This window comes from Colius striatus, chromosome 2, assembly GCF_028858725.1.
Source record: "Colius striatus isolate bColStr4 chromosome 2, bColStr4.1.hap1, whole genome shotgun sequence".
Taxonomy (NCBI): domain Eukaryota; kingdom Metazoa; phylum Chordata; class Aves; order Coliiformes; family Coliidae; genus Colius; species Colius striatus.
This window is the reverse complement of record NC_084760.1, coordinates 72,908,423-72,929,036: the sequence shown is the minus strand read 5'-3', so window position 1 is coordinate 72,929,036 and position 20,614 is coordinate 72,908,423. Positions and strand designations below refer to the sequence as shown.

Below are 20,614 nucleotides of genomic sequence, written 5' to 3'. Positions count from 1 at the left end.
GGAGCTGGGGCTCTTTAGCTTGGAGAACAGGAGACTGAGGGGTGACCTCATTAATGGTTACAAATACATAAAGGGTGGATGTCAGGAGGATGGAGCCAGGCTGTTCTCAATGATGTCCAGAGATAGGACAAGGGGCAACAGGTACAAGCTGGAATGTAAGAGGTTCCAAAGAAACACAGGGAATAATTTCTTCACTGTGAGGGTGAGGGAGCACTAGAACGGCCTGCAGAGATGGCTTATGGAGTCTCCTTCTCTGCAGACATTCAAAACCCACCTGGACGAGTTCCTGTGTGATCTACTCTAGGTGGTCCTGCTCTGGCAGAGGGATTGTACTAGGTTGATCTTTCGAGGTCCCTTCCAACCTTTAAGATTCTGTGACTATGTGACAGAAGAGAAATGCCAACTGTTTGGTACTGAGAGGAATGCTAACTTGCTGCTTTTATTTTATCTTCTCTTTTCATGAGTACAGGCTGGTAATGAATGTATAGCTTGCTTTTTCTTACAGAGAGATTTGGAATACTTCTTAAAGACTTTTCCAATATCAACCATTGAATTACTCTGGAGAATGCTTTTAATCATGTTTTTGTCTGGTTTCAAATAGATCATGTTATATGAAGAAGTTTTCCATAAAAGATTTTATCTAATTTTCAAGTTTAGTTTTACTTAATATTTTATGACTTTTTAAAGAGCTGTGTTTGGATGTGGTTTTTTTTTCTGTGTTAATATGTCGTATGTTATTTATTGGAAAATTAATGTAAAGTTTTGTAGGAATACTGCTTTCAATTTTATTACTTATAATTGTCTTCTAAATTACTCATTTTGCTGTTCTTTGTTTACAAGTGTCAATGTGCTGTTAAATTTCCAAGACATAAACTTTATTGAGAAAATCTATAGTTATATGAGAAGGAAAAACTCCTTTAATTCAGGCTTTCACTTCATGCTCTACAGAGGACCTGAGCTTAAAACCAAATGAGGTAGGGTTGGTTTTTTTTCAGGAGAATGTAATGACATACAATACTTGCTGTATTTGTGAACATTTACCATGTTTATTGGCTGTGATAGGGAAACATTAATGTAGCAATTATCCTGATAATAAGCGGTCAAATGTTAAAAGCTTTCTGACAACTTGATGGACGACTTTGGCTGTAACTAGGTGCTTATTCGTTTTGAAGAAGCTTACCACCACTTAAATTTGCCAAGTTGCATGAAGCAGATCCTCAGACTATGTAAATCTCGAGCCTGTCACTTCCTGTGACTGCTGGATTCAGTACATACTATTGAGAATGCTGTATTTTCAGAGCCTTTTTGTATTCCCCTCACAGTGTTTGCTGAGCAGGAACTGTAGCTAAAAATAACTAAAATGAATTTTTCCTCTCTCTCTCACTGCAGGATGACGTAGCTCTGCCAAGGATTTATCAGCTAAGCAGAAAATGAGCTTAACATCCTGGTTTTTGGTGAGCAGTGGAGGCACCCGCCATAGGCTGCCACGAGAAATGATTTTTGTTGGAAGAGATGACTGTGAACTGATGTTGCAGGTAATTGCATCAGCCTTCCATGTGCAACTGCTAAAATTGTAAGCTTACTGCACTAGTTTTATGACCCTTTTGAAATCCCCAGATGTTGGGGGAGTAATTGTTTTGATTGGTCTTTTGTTTTCATAGGAAAGCATTAGTTTAAATATATTGCCATAAATCAATTACTTTTGAGGTGCAGAGAATCACATTTTCTTCATATAAATGACATATAGAACGTAAAAATAGAAGATTAATTTTTGCAATATGATCAGTAATGTAAATAGACCATGTGTTCCATAAATGTAATAACGCTAAATGCACTGAAGGCTTTTAAAACAACCTTTCTTTTCTCTGCAACTTGTAATCTAATTTAGTCACATGATTTGATGTAACTGTATCCTCATATCCTGATCTTGTTGTTCAAAGGCAAATGAAATTAGTAGAGAAGAATACTTCTCTATCTCTGAGGAAGTTGAATGACTCATCTCCATAATAATTTCAGCGGAATTGTAAAAATACAAGTCAAGGCAAAGCAGTTTGATATTTCAGTAGGTTCCTCAACTTTTGAGGATCTCTATGCGGAACTTAGAGGAGTGTAATATAGACCTGTTGCATGCACTTTGCTTGATCAAAGCCATAGTCCTCTGAGCTACTTCAGATACATAGTTAGATACCTATAGTTTATATATATATATAAAATATATATTTTTTATGGTTAATGGTGATTTTTGGAGAATTTCTTCTTGAAATCATTGTTTACTGTAGAACTCTTAAGAAAATTGAACATCAAAACTCAGATTTTCAACCCTTCTTACTACTCAATAAAATATTATCTTTTGGATTTTTTATTCCTAGGAGTTCCTTATACAACCATTAATGGCCAAATTAGAATTTTACTTGTCAAGGAACTGCCTGGAAACCTATGTTAATCTGTATTGCTCAAAATGTACTGTATCTAATAAAATGCATTTGCCTGTTAACCTCAGAAGGCATCCAAAGGTTTTATTGGTGATGGAAATACTTTGTCCTATTAGGAAGTAGTCGAAAATACTCTTAATTCCTCTTTAAAGGCAGGCAGTATGATGTTGTGGTGATTTATGTGGGAAGTTACTAAAAACTCACAAACAGGAATAAAAAACCAACATGCAAAACAAAACAAAAAAAGCAATGAAAAAGCCCCACCCTTTTGGTTCCCACCTGGAAGATTATAATCAAAAAATGCTTACATTTTACCACTACCTTGTTGTGATGGGTTATTGTCTCTGAATAAGGGAGCTTTTTCTTCCTTTCTCTCCTGTCATCTGTCCATGCTTGATCACTCCTTAGAAAGAAACTGAATACTCAAACATTTATTATTTTGTATTACAAAATTCCAGTCATCATCACTGTCAAGAGTAGCTGCCTCTTTGATTAACATTATGAATAGATTCCAGTCATTTGTAAATGTTGTTTGTTGTTTATTGATTTCAGAGGTAGTGAAAAGAATCAAAGGGCCTCAGGGTTTTAAAAAATATTCTTTTTAGCCTGCTGTTATGTCAGGTCTACATGCCAACATGACTGTAAAACCACATGCTGCTGCAAGGGGAGGAACCCACCAAAAGAGAAGCTAATAATGTGCTCTTGTTCTGTTTGTATGGCTCTTTGTTTGTATGGTTCTTTGTGTAGGACCTTCCGTTCACTCTTGACGACTTGGTTGTTCTCTTTCTGCAAAGCATGTGGACAATGCATGATAAAGAAAGCAGAATTTAATGCTTGTATTCATAATCTCTTTACAGAAAACATGTTATAAAAGCCTTATTAAAAAACATTTCAGTTCTCTTGCGTGCTTGGTAGAATTAGACCTCAAAGCAGTTTCTAACACTGTTCTTGTAAGACTTTTTGTTTGTGTATGAGGATACAAACATTTACTCTCGTTTACATCCTTTGTATTTAGCTAGCTGCTCCAATGCATCACTGTGTGTGTAGATAAATACCACATTTTCTCCTTCTTTCACTATTATGTTTAGAAAGCATTTTGAAACTTGTTGGAGAAATCCTCTCTGAGGTAGAACAATTACATTATTCATACTATCAAAATTGATTTCCAAAGAATATTCTTACTTTCTGTATTCTGAACATTTTCTTAGTAGTCTGGGTTGAATTGAAGGTTTTTTTTGTCTAAAATAACACGAGTTATAAATTTATTTTAACTGAGGATGGAGTTTTTCTCTTTGTATTCGTAGAGCTTTTTGGACAGTTATTCTGTGATTTTTATTTATTTGTGCAGTCATATAAAGTCTTTGTATTGGGTCTGTCTGGGTTGGAGTTAATTGTGTTTTTGGAAGCCCTTCTATTACTACAGTTTGGATTTGTGACCAAAACACTGTTGATAACGCACCAGTATGTTAGCTGTTACTGAACAGTGTGTGCACAGTTTCAAGGTGTTTTCCCTCACTCTTCTCCTCCTACACATACATGGCTATGGAGATGCACAAGGAGTTGAGAAGGAACCCAGCCGTGACAGCTGACCCGAGCTAACCAAATGGTTTTTCTGTGCTATATAGTATCATGCTTGGCAATAAAAACTGAGGGAGGGGGCTTTGGGAAGGTAATTACTGCTCAGAACACTGTCTGGACATTGATCTCTTTGTAGGAAATGCTGAGTGATTGTCTCACTTGTTTTGTTTTATTTCTGGTGTTTCTCTAAAACCCACGGACTTGAGTAATCATTCTTACCAGGTCAGATGAGAGATTTGAAAGGCAGTAAAACATAAATATCATGAAGCTTTAAAGATATTTTTCTGTCCTTTTTAACTTATTTTTACTAGGACACAGAACATGAAGATAATAAAATAATTGGTTACTATGTATTTGAATAATATAGTTGAAAGAAGTTCAGAAGTTTTCCCCATAACCTAGGTAGAGCTAGAGTAATTCTTGTGCTTGCACTGCTGCATCACTTGAGTGTGGAAAAGGGTAATCTCTGCTTGATATTGTAGGCTTAGCAGAACACCCACATCAGTGAATTTGATTTTATTGTGACAGCTTGTTTACACTTCAAGATTACAAAGTTAGTAGAAAATGAACTAGACTAGTATATCTTCATCTACCATCAAGGACACAACTGATGTAGTATACTAGTACAGCACTTAACTATCAGGGACCTTGTTTGTTTGCCTTTTCTGTAACTGTCCCCTACTCTTTTATATCCTGGCCCTCCTATACCCCTCAAGGCTGCACCGCAAACTGACTCAAATGAAAAGTCTAACAATAAATAATAAGTAAAATAGGACTCATTTCACTTCTTCAAGGAGAAAGCAAGGCAGCAAAATATGGCATGGAAAGGAAGACTAGAAAAGTAAATTGAAAAGAAAGAAAATAATAGTAGGAAGACTTGAGAAATGAATGAGATGATAAACATGGGATTCTGAGAAAGCATTTCTTTATATGTCATGACTATATGTTCTCATGCCTTGAACTGACTAGTTACACTGATAACCTGGGACTCCTAGAAGTGACAGAGTGTAGGTGCTGGTACAGAAATAAGCACAAAAATCTCAGACAGAAATTTACCATTCTCAGTGCTATGTAGTGTGTTAAACAGCAAGGATAGAGATGCAAACCTGTAACTGAAGTGAATGCTATTGGGAGAACCTTGCTGCTATGTAATGATGTCAAGATACTGCATTAGCAGAATTACAAACAAACAGACTGAGATCATGCATGGACAACTGGGGAAGATGAGCTGTGGGCTCCATCCAGTTGGGAACTCTTCAAGATGTCAAGATGTTGAGTACATTCGTACATGGAGGAAGCATACATCCAGCCCCACCTCTTTCTTGCTTGCATTCAGCACCTCAGGCTGCAGACACTTGGCCATGGAGAAGTGCTAAAAGAGGGACTTAGCTGTTAAGCAGGCAGCATACTCAGGGGCAATAGTAACAAGAGTTATTCTTGATCTATGAGTTGGCATTTGGATGTGAAATAAAAAAATGTTGAAATGGTTAACAGTGGAAGTGCTTAAGGGAGGACTGATGGGAATAGTTATTCAAGAACTGGTTAGACCTTTAGTGAGTATGCTATAGCTACTTTGTTTAGGAAATTGAGATCAAGGAGAAACAATTTGAATGTTTGTATACTATGGTAAGTATCCCAGGTATCATAATCTAAGGTTTACTGATGCATGACAGGAAACAATGTGTTTCAGAGAGAGCAGCAATACCACAGAATCGTAGTCATGTCTTGAAAGATGCATGTAGTTAAGGGGAGAGCCACAAATAAAAGGGAATTTAATGACGTTAGCTTAAACAATGATGAACTGCAGTATGGTGAACTGCAAACCAAAATCTTTGGATAAAATATTACTGGGTTGAACTTATAATCACATTAAGAAAATACATATTCTGAATTAATGTTATGATTCTGCTTTGGGCACCCAGGACCAGAGTTGAGTATGGTTAGAAAATGATATTTTTCAGATGTGGGACTAACTTTTTCATATAATTGTAATAAATGTGCTTCATATAAAGAAAATAATCATACTGTGTTAAGAAGTAACCATTAATGCTGTCTTGTGATATTTTTTACTTTTTTTGTTTGTTTGTTTCTTTAATATATTTTAGTCACGAAGTGTGGACAAGCAACATGCTGTACTCAACTATGATGCCTCTACAGATGAGCACTTAGTGAAGGATTTGGGCAGCTTGAATGGGGTAAGCTAACATTAGAAATGGATACTTCGCCCTAGTCTTTTGACTGTTTGTTTGGTTTGGGGATTTTTTGAGCAAAAAGAACATGACTTAATATTTTCTTAATGCGTGAGTGGAAATGAAGGAGCATTCAAAGGAACAACATAACTTTGGAGGGGTTTATCACTGCACATTATTTAAAGGGCTGCAGTAAATTCCATTAATAAGAGATACTTGGCAGTAGGAAAAGATGCAAAAGAAAGGAGTGTGTTCAGAAATATAGAAAAAGTTAAAATCTTGAGTATATTATTAAAAATGGTTAAGAAATGAATTTTTATTTTATCTGATCTTCCTTTTTTCTCCCTTTTTTTTTAAACAGAAAAGACTTTTTAACTGTATTGTAATTCTTACATAGAAAAAAAAGTATGAAATAACCATGTTGTGTGTAAACCTGTTTAACTAGTACTATATTTGCATTTAGTTTTTCAGTGTCTTTTTTGTCAAAATATGAATAAAGGTATATTCTTATAAACTAACATAGGAAAAGTGCAAAGTTATGAGCAAAATAAAGCTTCATATGACGTTTTACATATTAATGCTTTTCTAGGAATTGCATATACAATGTTTCTTTACTTTGGGATCTACCCACGGGTGCTAAGAGAGCTGATGAAAGCTCTCACAAAGATACTTTCAATAATTTATCAACAGTCCTTGCTCAGCAGGGAAATCCTCCTTTACTGGAAGGTTGCAAATGTGACACCCTTCTCCAAGAACGGCTGGAAGGAGGATCTGGGGAAATATAAGCCTGTCAGCCTGACCTTGGTGCAGGGGAAAGTTTTGGAGCAGATCATCTTGAGTGGTATCACACAGTGTATATGAGATGAGAATTTAGAAGATACTGACACAATACAGAGTTTCCTCTGAAGATAACAAATTCAGTTTTAAGAAACAATTCACTTTTACAATTGGAAGTTCAGCCTAATTTGGAGAGTTCTAAGAGCAGTGTGTAACTCAGGATGTTCTGGACATGTTCCTATGTGACCTGATCTAGGTGGACCTACTTCTGCAGGGGGGTTGGACTAGATGATCTCTAAAGGTCCCTTCCAACCCTACCATCCTATGATTCTATATAGCAGGTTCTGGGAGAAGTCTCTACCTTAAGGTTTAAGCTTCCCCTCCAACAGGAAAAAGGCAAGTTGAGAGAAGAGCACTCTCAGCTCCTGATGCCCACTTCTACCTTAGTGTGTTATTGTCCTTATTTTCTGGTATCTAAAGTGACCACATGGAACTTCAAGTCTTGCTGATGTCAGAAACCTCAACAGTTTGCTTGATGCTGGTAGCTTGCCTTTCGAAGACTGTACATCAATCTTTAAAGATGCAGATCAGTTCCAATGAAGGAATAATTTTTATTTTTATTGTTTTCCATATTTTTTATAGGGGCTTGTGTCTGTTTTAGATTTTTACATAGATGACTTTCTAGAATTTTCTTTAGGGTATGAATAATCTAACTTCAAACCTTGTTTATGTTTTTTGGTTTTGATTTTTTTTTTTCCCCACAGAAATGAAATTAGTTTCCAACTCTTTCAGACGACACCTTTTAGATCCATTTGGACTTGAATGTGTTATTCTTCTTCCTTACTACCTCTTTAGTTAGTCATTGTATATATTTCAAATATTCTCTTTAAATTTATAGCAGTATGCTTTTTGCAAATTCCATGTTGTATTTTGCTGTTAGGTTTTATCTAGACTTTGAAATCAGACTGATTGTTAATCTTTACTGCCTTTAATGGCCAGTTGATATGGCTGGTGGTAGTGGGCAATCTCTTCCTCCAGATCACTGAAAAAACGTATGATTTCTCAAACTACTTCCATCAGTGATTTCAAGGGGGAGAGAGTAACAGAACTTTCAAAAGGTATTGTCAGGTTGTCAAAATTAGTTCTGCTTTGCCGCTAGCTTTTATAATAATAATGTTTCTGTTTACAGATGTTATGCCTACTTTTTTGAGAGTTGCAGTGCAGTGAATTCTTCTCTATTTGGAGTTGGGAGTTACTCAGATGCATTAAATTGTTGCATTTTTCCTTTAAGTCTTTCGATAAGGCTTAGAAATTATAAGCTGCTTCAAAACACTCATATCCAGTGTTGAATGCCATGCAAATGTCATGACAAATCAATTCTGACAGCTAATTGAGGTTGAAAAAGCAAACTAAAAGCCAAATAATGAGTGGAGGTGCTAATTGGAGGGGACATTAATCAACAGTTCAGTAAATACTGCTAACAAGATTAAACTTGTATGAAACTTTTCAAGGCCAGTATGATGTCAGCAGCCTGCTTAGCAACTGGTGTTGTACCTTTCTTTTGAAATATTTAGCAAAACAGATGGCTATTTAAAATTGTAGTTTAATTCCATGGTGAATCACCAGCAGAAAAAATGTGATGGTGAAAAATTCTTTATAAAAATTATTTAAGTGATTTGTCATTTTTTTTTTCTAATTTAATAGTATCTCTTTCTGTCCTCCTTTATTTCTGTAGACTTTTGTGAATGATGTGAGGATTCCGGAACAGACATACATCACTCTGAAGTTAGAAGATAAATTGAGATTTGGATATGATATCCTTGCCACAAAAATGCACAGTGCCAGGACACACTTTTCCTGTTAAAAATATGATTGTGTTAAATGAGGATTCTCATACACTTTAAGAAGCAACTTCAACATATTTATTTGTCTCATTGCTACAAAAATACTTATTAGGCAGGTTTAATGTATAGCTTCTATGTTGCTAAAGACTCATTTCTTTGAGGCAAATGCACAAATATGTGTTTCCTATGAGACTATACATGGAGAAAAGATCACAAGTAATTACTCAGCAAACCATGGAATGAAAAAAAAAAATAGAGATCTTTTATTATTGCAATATTAAGGTATCTACTCAATGTTCTATTTACAACTAGTAAATAATTGTGTTGTTCTTTGGCTTTTATGAATATTATTGTTCCTACTGGTCCTAACAGTGACATATTTGTAGAAGTGTCACCATTGAAGTGGCAGAATAGGCTGCAGAACTGTGTTTGCCTTAGCATTTCCTACATACTAATCTTTTTACAGTTGTCAGAGGAGAGATGAGAGTCCCTGAAGAAGCACTTAAGGTAACAACATGCAGTTCCTAGATGTCCTGTCATCGTGTGATTATCTGGTAACATAGGAGCTTTTTCCAGTCACTGAAAGTGGTTTTTTTTCTCTGTTTAATGTTACGTAGCATGAAAAATTCACAAGCCAACTCCAGTTATCCCAAAAATCTTTAGAAGCAGAGGGATCGAAGCAAACCACTTCCAAAAGCTCAGAGTCCAAGGTAACAGACTCAACAGCTGAAGTGCACCATAAAACTACAGAAGCATTGAAATCTGAGGAGAAATTGATGGGTAAGGTTCATTTTTTCTGCAGAATCACACAAACTTAGAAAGGAAGTTCATTTGCTTTAGTAGGATGCTTGTGAAACTCTGTAAATAGTAAAAACTACACATGAGAAATTTTAAACATATCTTAAGTGTAATTAATAACTTCTGAAATGGAATTTCTGCCTTTTTTGCTCTATCGTCCATGTATTAAGAAAACTCTTTAACATGTATTCAGCATTTATCAGATTTCTGTATCTGTTCTTCCTAAAATCACAAACTTTCAGCATTTGTGACAGGAAAGTACTATTTTCTGCAGTTTAACTAAAAACATTTGTTCAGGAACAATAAGTACTTTTTACCAACATCTTTGTCAAGTGCTTTTTTTTTTTCCCCCATCTCTTTTGTTTCCTTTTTTAAAATGGGTGGTATTTTTGCTTGAATTTTTTAATTACAATTCCTTGTTAGATATGTTAGGATAGAACTTGAGTATCCTATTGTAGTTTAAAAATTTTTAGAATCTGTAACTTCAGTCTTGTTTCTACATCATGTTTCTTATTTATATAAAGTGTCGTGGTGGCTCTGCTGCTGGTATCTTTAACTTCCATGTTACACTCATTAAAGTTTATTGTTCACCTTATAGTAACTTCCCGTGTTACTCCAGGAAATAACCACAAGAATAAGAAAAAAATCGGGTGTTGTGTCTTCCTTTATTTGGACCTGACTAGGTCTGACTCCTTAGGTCAAGGCTGTATGGTTTTGTTTAGGTTTAATCCATTCTTCTGGAAGAGACACTTCAAAGAGTTCGCTTCCCCACATATAGGATTCTGTGGTATTATAATTTACCTGTTTGTTTTGTTGGCTGGTGAGGCATCCTGTTCAGGGTACATAAAGACTATCTCTTCAGTGTTCCTATTTAGTATGGCTTTTCAGCATCGAAGTCCTCAAATTTTCATAAAGAGCACAATGGAATATTTTGTCATCTTACACATAACTATGTAGTATTGTTAATTCATTACACAAGCATCAACCATCAGGTTTTTAAAAGCAGGTCAATATTGACAAAAGCATAATACTGTTCAAAAAAAGGAAGCATTTAATGTCTTCAAACCATACTGAGAATTTTGGCTATGAAATAAGTAAGAAGAATGAAATAAAACATTGAAAAAAAAATTTTGAAGTTCGTGATAGACAGAGTAACAGACAAGGTGCTAATACGGATTTGAGTAGATCATGTCATTTTATATTAAGACCTCTGAAATATCTTCAGAATGTCTATATGATACTAAAATATCGAAATCTCAATATGGTAAAGTATTCTTTTAAGAGATCAGGTAGAAATCTTAATTATATCAGTGGTTTTTTTTCATATTTAATCTTTACATTTACATGTGTTTAGTCAGGTGTATACATTCTATGTAAGCAATAGCATTTTAAACTGTACTATAATTTAACTATTAACTTCTTAAAAATACACTTCAAAATTGTTGTGCTTGGTGTAGTCTTACACAAGGTAACTTTGAGCACTCTTTTGTAGCTGTCAGCAATTTGGAACCTTGGCGACAGTGCAAAATTTGATCAGTTTTTCATGCAAGTGAGTTCAAATTTCAGTGAAAGGTCAACATGGTAAAAGTGAGAAACTTCTCATAGAAGTAGCAGTGGACAGTGTTTAGGAACGTACTGGGATGCTGATGACTTCAAACTGAAAGCAGAAAATAACGTTTACAGAAACAGAAGGGTAACAATAAGAGACGTCAGCTGCCTTTTTCATAAACATTTGTGCCAGAAGTCTTGAACACGTCATTAGTAAGCTTTTATATTTAGAACCCAGATCAGTTATCCAGCCTTCAAGTTAGTTTTGTGTTCAGGCAAATGCATGCATCCAATTTACTTAAACTTCCAGGCTTGTCACAACTAAACTGAACTTTCTTCTGCTCTGGGGTTATTTTTTAGATCTTTCTGCTATGCCTCGTGGGACGCCTTTGTATGGACAGCCAGCCTGGTGGGGTGATGATGAAACTGATGAAAAAAGTGATTGTAAGCCTGATAGCAAGCCTGAAGAAAAAATGCAAGATACAGGGGCTTCAGGTAAGTCTGTTGTCTTGTTTTTTTGTGAATTTTTTCCCTTTAATGAAGTGCATATATTCTTAAGTTGGATATTAAACAGATACTAGTGTTTGGAACTTTATCATCGACAATTTGCATAGATGAAAGTCTATTAAAATTCAGTTGGCTTAAAAAAAGAATATTTTGTGAGAAATTATGGATTTACAGAGACCAATATTACATATATCAATTTTCTAGTATATAGTACAGTTTGTTGTCAGGAAATGTTACTTGAATCATTGTGCCTTATCAATGTAATCCATATCTTTCATTTCATATGCTTAAAATTAGAGATGTATAGGGATATTTTATCAAAATAATTTCTGAAATGTGCTGTATTATTTTTGTATTTGACTTTTAGCTATATAAGGTGATCTGTGCTGGCATTCTCTCCTGTAATTCAATAATGGTCCGTTAGTGAGAATTGCATTTTATAGTTCTTTCAGTAAAGATTTGTTTAGTCTAAAGTTAAATTGGTGGGTTATTTTTTAGTTAGCTTTGCTATACACAGTATATATTGCCAAAACTTAAATCCTAGTGTCTATAATTAGGTTTCTAGATCTATTATCAGGAATATAAAGAGAGTGCTAGTCTCATGAAGATAATAACCTTAAAACTTAGTCAAGGTAGGACAAAAATTCAACACATTTAACTATTCAAATATGTATTTAAGGCCCAACAGTTTAAGTGTTGCATTTTTTAATGTATTTTAACTGAGATGGGAATTTCTCTCTTCCTATAATAGTAGGAAGAATTGCTTTGGTTAACTTAAACCTTCAGTGTAATGAAGTCAACGTTTTTGTAGTCAGTTTTTTGTCATACCCTTTAATGACCTTTTTCATATTAGCACTCAAACATTAAAGTAAGTCCCTTAAGATTTGAGCTAGTAGAAAGAAACCATACATGTTATTTGCCCTAGTTAAATGTATGATTATTAAAAAGTGATATTCTGAAGTCTGTACTTCTGATGTTATGCCAGTAACAAGGTATGACATGAGATTCCAGCTTCTACTTAGTAACATTCTTATTCTTTTTTTCACAATTTAAAATTGCTTTTTCAGAAACAATTTTGTATCAATTGGTTTACATATCTAAACAAACTTTTTTTCACCTGCTACTGGAACAGATTCCACTTCCTCAGTTAGTTTGAGAGGAAGTTAGAAGGTTACTTTGGGAACTGTGGCAGAAACATTGATCACTCATTTAAAAAACTCTTGATAAATACAAGAGCATGGTACAAAGCATGTAAAGGGATTTCTAATATGCATTTTTATTGTACAAAGTTGTACTTGCTAAGAAGGACTTTTGGTTTTGTTCGTTTGTATTTACAATGTGTACATATATGAAAAATAAGCAGACAAAATCAATTAAACACTGTTTAAAATTTTAGACGATCTTCTCTATTCTTCATATACCTTATGATGATTTCACTAAGGCAAAGCATGTCAAAAATGTCCCCATTACTGAAGTTATGTCTAAAAACATCCCTTTTGATTTTGTCGTTGTTTAATCATGAATTTATCTCCTACAAATAGAATTAATAAAAACACTGGAACAGGCTGTCCAGATGTGTTGTTGAGTCACCTTCTCTGAAACCATTCAAAACTCATCTGGATGAGTTCCTGTGTGACCTACATTAGGAGGTCCTGCTCTGGCCGGGGGTTTGGACTATAGATGATCTTTTGAGATCCCTTCCAACCCTTGAGATTCAGTGATTCTGTGAAGTAAAGTGTAGGAATAGCCTCTTTTTCCGCAAACAGAAAGACTAATAAATCTGCATGTGATATAGAAAAAGCTTATGTGAAATGTTACAGGAAGACACTGCTGGGAAAAAAAAACAAAACTCCAAACTGTCATTTTTACAAAACAATTGAATTTGGAAGGGTGTGGAACAAAAATCCTATGTACAGACTAGTAATTTATTTATCTAGATCACTTAATCACATTAGTCACACATGTTATTAGTCTGGTGTTTTCACTATTGTAGGTGTTTTTTAGTACTGTTGACAAGGAGCCTGAGATTTCAGACCGTATCAGAGTTGACATTTTTCTCTATGGGAACATTTCCTCAGTCTCAGAACACTAACTATATCTGTGTAGAAAAAGGAAAAAAAACCCCTATGAATATTTTCATGTACTTCTAAAATAAAAAAAGAAGCTTTTGGCCTACAGTTACATTCTGTGGGAACTTTAAGTTAGTTTTCAACAAGGTAATATGTATTTTCATCATGCGCTTGGGTTTTATAACATAGATGAATATAATGAAAAGAAATTGGAAAGTTCATAAGACTGTCATGTTTGGATATTTTTAAAATAAAAAATGAAGATTGATTTAATAAAAAAAGTTCAGGATCAATGCAGTTACTTGTTCTTTCATAAGTTACTTGTTCTTTGCATAAATTGCATTAAGTATTTAAAACGGTAATTTGGAACATGCTTCCAAAGATAAACTGTCTTAAAGTTAGTATGTTAGAGGTGAGTTTGCATTCATATGTTCTTAAACTTTTTATTCAGTATCTCAAATCAATATGATTTTTTAACAAATAATCCTGATATTTTTTAACAAATTAATCCTGTGAAGAACCTGCTTCATGCTGTAATGTTTTGGTACACAATTGTTCACTGAATAGAAAAGAAGGCATAAATTCTAACAGATGGGGAAAGGTTTAATGAGGAGATTGAAATGAGAGATTAGATTCTGCCAAGCCAACTATAGACAATTAGTCTTTACAGTCTGAAGTTAATAAGATTGTTTCATTGTTACCGCAGAAACTCACTAATGGAAATTATTTGCAAATAGAGCAGAATAGGGTGGAAAACTCCAAAGGAAAAAACCTGTTTTTTTCAGATATGTATGTTGCTCTGATTTAATGATCTGTAGCTCTGTTAGTCCATATTAGAATGAACCGTTGCTTATACACCTTGTGTGACTTGATCTGTGCTGTTTAACCTGCATGTTACTGGCCAGTTTACTGGGTGTGTACTTACTATAATTACCATGTGTTACACTCGCACTTCCTGGAAAAGCAACTACATTCTCTGCTGATCTCAGTAGTAGCTGTAAAATTTTAAATCATCACTCCTTTATGAGAAATCTAAGAAAAATCTGAAGTATTGTTTCCATTTGATGTGTTTCTTTTGCCAGCATTGTGTGACAATATATCAGATTAAATGTACATTGCATTTGAGAAGCAATTTCATTTTAAGGTAAAGTAGACTGACGATTATTATAGAACTAGCAACATAATCTGTATGTGTAGGAGATGACACACACATTTACTTAGTAGTGTTAACATAAAAGTTCCTAGAAGTTTGTTCTAGAATTTTGTTGAGTTTGGGCCTGGAATATATGCAAGTACTGCATATGTAAGGTTTGCTTTGCAAAGCTACAGCAGTGAATGTACATGGTATGTCATGGGCAGCTTACGGAACTTTTTAGAGCCATCACAGCAATATATTTAACTAAGATTCTTATTTTGTTGCTTTAACTCCTTTAAAGCGTGCAATTAAAGGATTTATTATGAAAGGTGGGGATTTCTATATAATACTAATTTAGAATTTTAGATCAGTATTGGTATTATTTCATAAGACAGGTTATGACATGAAGAGACAAAGATATCTAGTACTGTGTGAATCATTACATGTATTTTTTGCCATCTAGTATTTAAATAACAAATGAAAAATGTGCTTCAACTATAAAGCAAAAAAGGAAAGGGTAAGTGGGAAATAAAAATTAGTGATATGGTGAAAAAGAGAAGGAAAAAGGAAATTCTGGTAGTGAAAGTGATAATTTCAGCTTTTTTTCATTAAACATATCCTTGCACAGTGCAAAATATAAAGCTAACAAATAAAAAAATATTTGTTGTTGTGTAAATTTGGTATTTTGGCTGCTACATATTTTGCAGGTAAATATTTTACTCCAGATTTACAGATGTGTCTTTCAACAAGTGCTTTGTAAGTTTCAGATCATATTCTTTTGCAAATTTATTCTTAAACTTGAATTTTTAAGGTAGAAGAAAAGAACCTTTCTATAAAATGTGAAGACTATAAAAAAATATTTTTTGAGATCTCATCCTATCTTTGCAAATGATAATATGCTCAGGCACACAAGCAGTTTCTTGCATACCTGATATTGTGTTGCGCAGCACAGAACACATGACATTTCTTGTCCAGGTTGGCAAGTAAAATTGTAAGATTCTAGTTGTTTCTATGTGTAATTTAAGAAAGAAAACGTAAAAAACAAAAAGTCCTAGAAAGTGTAATCAGTTCTGCTAATCTCACAAAGTGAATTTTGTTTTTCTGAGGATCATCTCTGAGATTATACTAATAAAGAAACTCCCCAAATCTCCATTTAGTTAAGCCTATGATTTCCCAAGTATCACAATTTTCCCCTTAGCCTGTTCTAGAGTCGTCATTTCATTAATACTCCTGCACCTCTTTAGCTAGTTATTGCTTTCTTACTTGACCTGTAGAAACTATTGCACAGTTGTTTTGTAACTCTAGACCCTTGTAGAATGAGAGCTCCTTTCTTGCAGATATCTTTGTTCTTTCTGTCCTTTTTCTTTCACTCTTGCCAGTTCAGAAATCTCTTCAGACCCTGAAGAGATTCCAGTTTACTATCCATCTGTCCCCTCGTTTCCTGAAAGCACACCAGTAATTCCACACAGTTGCCTTTTTTCTGTACATTTACTATGCTTGTTCTGTTTAGAAATTAATAGTGCTGTGATGAACGCTATATCCTTGAGAGGTTTCTCTTAAAGCTATCTGATACGTAATTTCCTTCATCTTGGCAGATGACTTTTTATAATAGGATTTCAAAGGTAAGGCTACTTTATAGATCACTCTAATATTTAGAAAACTATAAGGACTTGTGTTCAGAATTTGGGTGAAAAGTTCTGAAGGGGGGTTCAGATCAGGATCTATGGGGGTTTTTTTGCTCATTTTCAGTTGGTCATTCTCATCAATTTTAGTGTATTTAACTCTTCTAAAAATGCAATTACTTCAGAATTAAAATATTTGTAAGAAATAAAAAATAACTTGTGCTTCAGATGTTTTTCATTATTTAATTTTAAATAATTTTTCTAGTTTAGAACAAATTGCAATTTAGTTGTAGTTCAATTTCTCATTCCTTTTGATGAAACTCACTCTGAATTTAGATTAAAACCATATTATAGCATCTGTTTAATGCAAAATATTAGCATAAAATACTCTGTCATGATAGTACAAATAGTTGATTTCAAATTTTAAGTTTATTGCTTGCAAGTTTCACAGTAAAACATTTTAATGAAATAGTCCATCAATGCTGATAAGCGAGTGTTACAGATCCCCTCATCCTAAACCTACCCTACATCTGATACAGTTTGGCTTCAATCTTACCCTTTTCAAAAGAAGTCAATGAACCAGTTCATAGAATCATAGGATGGTAGGGGTCAGAAGGGACTTTTAGAGATCATCTAGTCCAACCCCCCTGCAGAAGTGGGTTCACCTGGATCAGGTCGCATAGGAACATGTCCAGTGGGTCTTGAAGACTTCCAAGGAAGGAGATTCCACAACCCCTCTGGGCAGCCTGTTCCACTGCTCCGTCAACCTCACGGTGAAATCGTTTTTTCTTATATTTAAGTGGAACTTTTTGTGTTCTTGCTTCATCCCATTACCCCTTGTCCTGTTGCTAGCTACAATATAAAAAAAGGATGTCCCAACCTCATGACATCCTCCATTTAGATATTTGTAAATGTCAATACGTTTGTCAAGTTAGTTCATATTGGCTGAAAAATGCTGCTTATTGTGTGGCTAGTAGATTGCTCTTGCCTGTCCCAAAAGGAGAATTATTTCTCACAACATACTTAGCCAGTTATCTTTTGAAGAACCATTGATCACTCTATTTTGCTTAATTATTGATTACAGGAATTGCATGAAATTGTGGGCTTGAAGCTTTGAATAGAACCATAGGAAAAACAATGAAGTACATGTGAATTACTCTCCTGTTCAGTGATGGTGTTGCATACTGTGAGGATCCTGGCTGTAGATTTAATCCTACTAGAGGTTGATCCCTTGCAACTTGTTAGCTGGGATGAAACAGAGAATCATGGTCGTTGACCTGACACTAATTAGCTGCAAAGTGTGACTTTTGTTTATTTCTATACATTTTTGGTATCTACATAGGAACCCCTTTAATGACCGTCACGTCAGTAAAATAGGTTTGTTCTATATTCTTTGTCTGCTGGCATAAGTGTTTTCAGGAAGGGGACTAAAATGATATTGCATCTCCCACGGAGGGAAGTTGTGAGTTGCTGTTACAGTGCCTGAAAACTACCGCACAGAGATGAGGTGCAGTGCAATCAAAAGCATTAACTGGGGTATTCTTGGAATATGAGAGAAATTCTGAACACCTTTTGTGTTTTCAACAGCTGCTTTTAGATAAAATAAATTAAAACAGATGTGTTACCTGGATCAGAATTTTTTTATCCTGTTGGTATACAAGCATGGTAATAATAAAGAATGTCTGTTTTTCTTCCTATCGTTTTCTAACATTCCTTTTTTTTTTTTTTTACTTTTTCAGGTATTTCTCTATACCAAATTACTATCCTGTTTTTTTTTAAGTTTTTAACCTTTTCCTAAATCTTCACAAGAAGCATGTCTTTGTGAAGAACAGCATAGTCATGTTATGCCATCCAGCATCCTTTACCCCTTAAACTCCTGCCTCAAATATAAATGTTTTCTTTACTACCTTATTGCATAGTACTTTCATACACAGATGTTAACTATCTCAGATGATATAGTGTAGCTATTTTTTAGAGCCAGAAATATATTATTTGTGTTCTTATTCCTTTACTTGGCAACCTAAAATGATTTTTTAAGCATCTAAATGTGCTTCATGATAAATCGTGTCAGAACTATTGAGAATCCTTTTGCTAGAATGTAACTTGCCATTGCTGTGAACATCTCAAGCATCTGTTGCTTGTAGCACATCTCTATACCATGTATTTTGGCTAGTTTATGAGTTCATGAAATGCAACCAGAAGATCTGTTTTCTTAAAGGCATATTGATAGCTTTGCTGCAACGACAAGAAGATTTAACCTTTGTACAATCTGTACAGTGGGACTTAAAACCCCATGCTTTTGCCACATTCTGATCCCTTCACCCAGTTAGAGCAAGACTTAGTAACATTACGCATGCTTCCATCCACTGTTACTTTTTCTGTTAATCTACAAATTATGGAAATAAATAAGAACAGGTAACAGTAGGATTTATCTCAATTCTTTGGGTTTAGCTTTCGAATTCCAAAACAATTTCCAGTGCTTATCAGTGTTAAACTTTTCAAGACAGAATTAATGTTTGTCTTGCGTTAATGTTTGAATTTTTCCAAAGAATTTTACCAAACAAATTTATACTATCAGCCACAGGAGATGAAGGTCAGATCACTAGCACTTATTTTGGGGACTCCTTGTTTTGATGTTTTTCTGATAGATTGGAATTGCAATTAGTGACCATCTCAACTATTTCTCTAATATGATTTACCTGTTTTCAGTGTGATAATAGCAACTCATCTGACCTTTACATCGTCTAAAAATTGTTGGAATACAAATTTCCTTTGATGAATTTTAAGTGAGCTTTTTGCCACTTTACACTCTTACAGCCAAAGTTCATACTGTAGGAAACTACAATCACTCAGAACTACGTTGCTCAGTCTTCTCCACAATCCTACTGTTCATTCCAGAAATTATTCAAGTGGCCTTTACAGGTGTTTTGAAACTTCTTGAAGAATCTCAAGTTCCCAAGTATTGTGAAATCTATTTTTTATTTTTCTTAATAGGATGCAGCACAGATGCCAAGCAAGCTGAGGAGCAATCTGCAACTGCAAATGAAGAACTTTATCCTTTCTGTAGGGAACCAAGTTATTTTGAAATCCCTACAAAAGAATTCCCTCAACCTTCACAGGTAGCAGAGAGCACTATTCATGAAATTCCAACAAAAGACACTCAAAGCTCCCATGCAGCAAGTGCAGGGCATGCTTCCTTTACCATTGAATTTGATGACAACACTCCAGGAAAAGTAACCATCAAAGATCACGTGACAAAATTCACATCTGAACAGCGTCACAAGTCAAAAAAGCCTTCTTCCTCCAGTGGTCAGGACCTGCCTGGGCTTCAAACAGTCATGATGGCTGCAGAGAGCAAAGTAGCAGATTGGTTAGCACAAAACAACCCTCCTAGAATGATATGGGAACCAACAGAGGAGGATTCCAAAAGTATTAAGAGTGATGTTCCAGTGTACTTGAAGAGACTGAAAGGTAAAGTGAATAATTCCAGCTGTGCTTGTTTCTGAAAGCAATGATTCCTTACAAGCATCCTCACAAGGATCCCTGGGCCCTTGCAGGGTACAGTTAAAATCTCAGATACTCCACGTTTGCGCAAGGATCTGTGCCAGGAAATTTTATTACGATATTAAGTCTTAAAAAGAGGATAAGAAACCAAATCCTAAATTATCTTGCAATGTGTGTACTAATTGAAGATATAGTACAGCTGAAAACTTTGGGTATTTAAAACATTGGTCTTGAAAGGGAAAAGGGAAAAAAACTCCAAACCTTAAATTTTCTATATTTTATTTCCCCCAATCATTACTTTAAAAAGTTCAATTGCTTTTTAGAATCAAAGCTCTGAAGTTCAAACTATGCTTTTATCATCTCTTCCATTACCATATGTTCTGTGACTATTCATGTCCTCTAAGAGAATCATTTATGGCAAAGAATACACCATAAAGTTAATTCTCCTTAAGTCAGTCTTGTATGATGGACTCAGGTTTGAGTCAGGAATCTGAAATAGATCAAGAGCTTCAATTTTTATACTAAGCTAGTAGAATATATTATTTATAAGAGTACTGCCATTGAATGGAGTTCCAGGTGATTCTACATGTTCATTTTCTGCTGAAAGTGAT

General features: G+C 34.6%; 1 protein-coding gene across 6 annotated transcripts in view; it reads left to right on the top strand.

The window, feature by feature from the left end:
* The window catches only part of CEP170 (centrosomal protein 170), a 91,806-nt gene that overhangs the window by 25,657 nt on the left and 45,535 nt on the right, over positions 1 to 20,614 (top strand). For 5 of the 6 annotated variants that reach the window (XM_061991061.1, XM_061991058.1, XM_061991057.1 and 2 more), the window contains 7 exons: positions 1,390 to 1,535; positions 6,116 to 6,205; positions 8,712 to 8,793; positions 9,272 to 9,327; positions 9,438 to 9,600; positions 11,527 to 11,661; positions 19,494 to 19,970. In XM_061991061.1, coding sequence (XP_061847045.1) covers positions 1,431 to 1,535; positions 6,116 to 6,205; positions 8,712 to 8,793; positions 9,272 to 9,327; positions 9,438 to 9,600; positions 11,527 to 11,661; positions 19,494 to 19,970 — 1,108 coding nt within the window. In that variant the 5' untranslated portion in view covers positions 1,390 to 1,430. The remainder of the gene's footprint in view (positions 1 to 1,389; positions 1,536 to 6,115; positions 6,206 to 8,711; positions 8,794 to 9,271; positions 9,328 to 9,437; positions 9,601 to 11,526; positions 11,662 to 19,493; positions 19,971 to 20,614) is intronic. The other variant, XM_061991060.1, reaches the window with a different exon arrangement.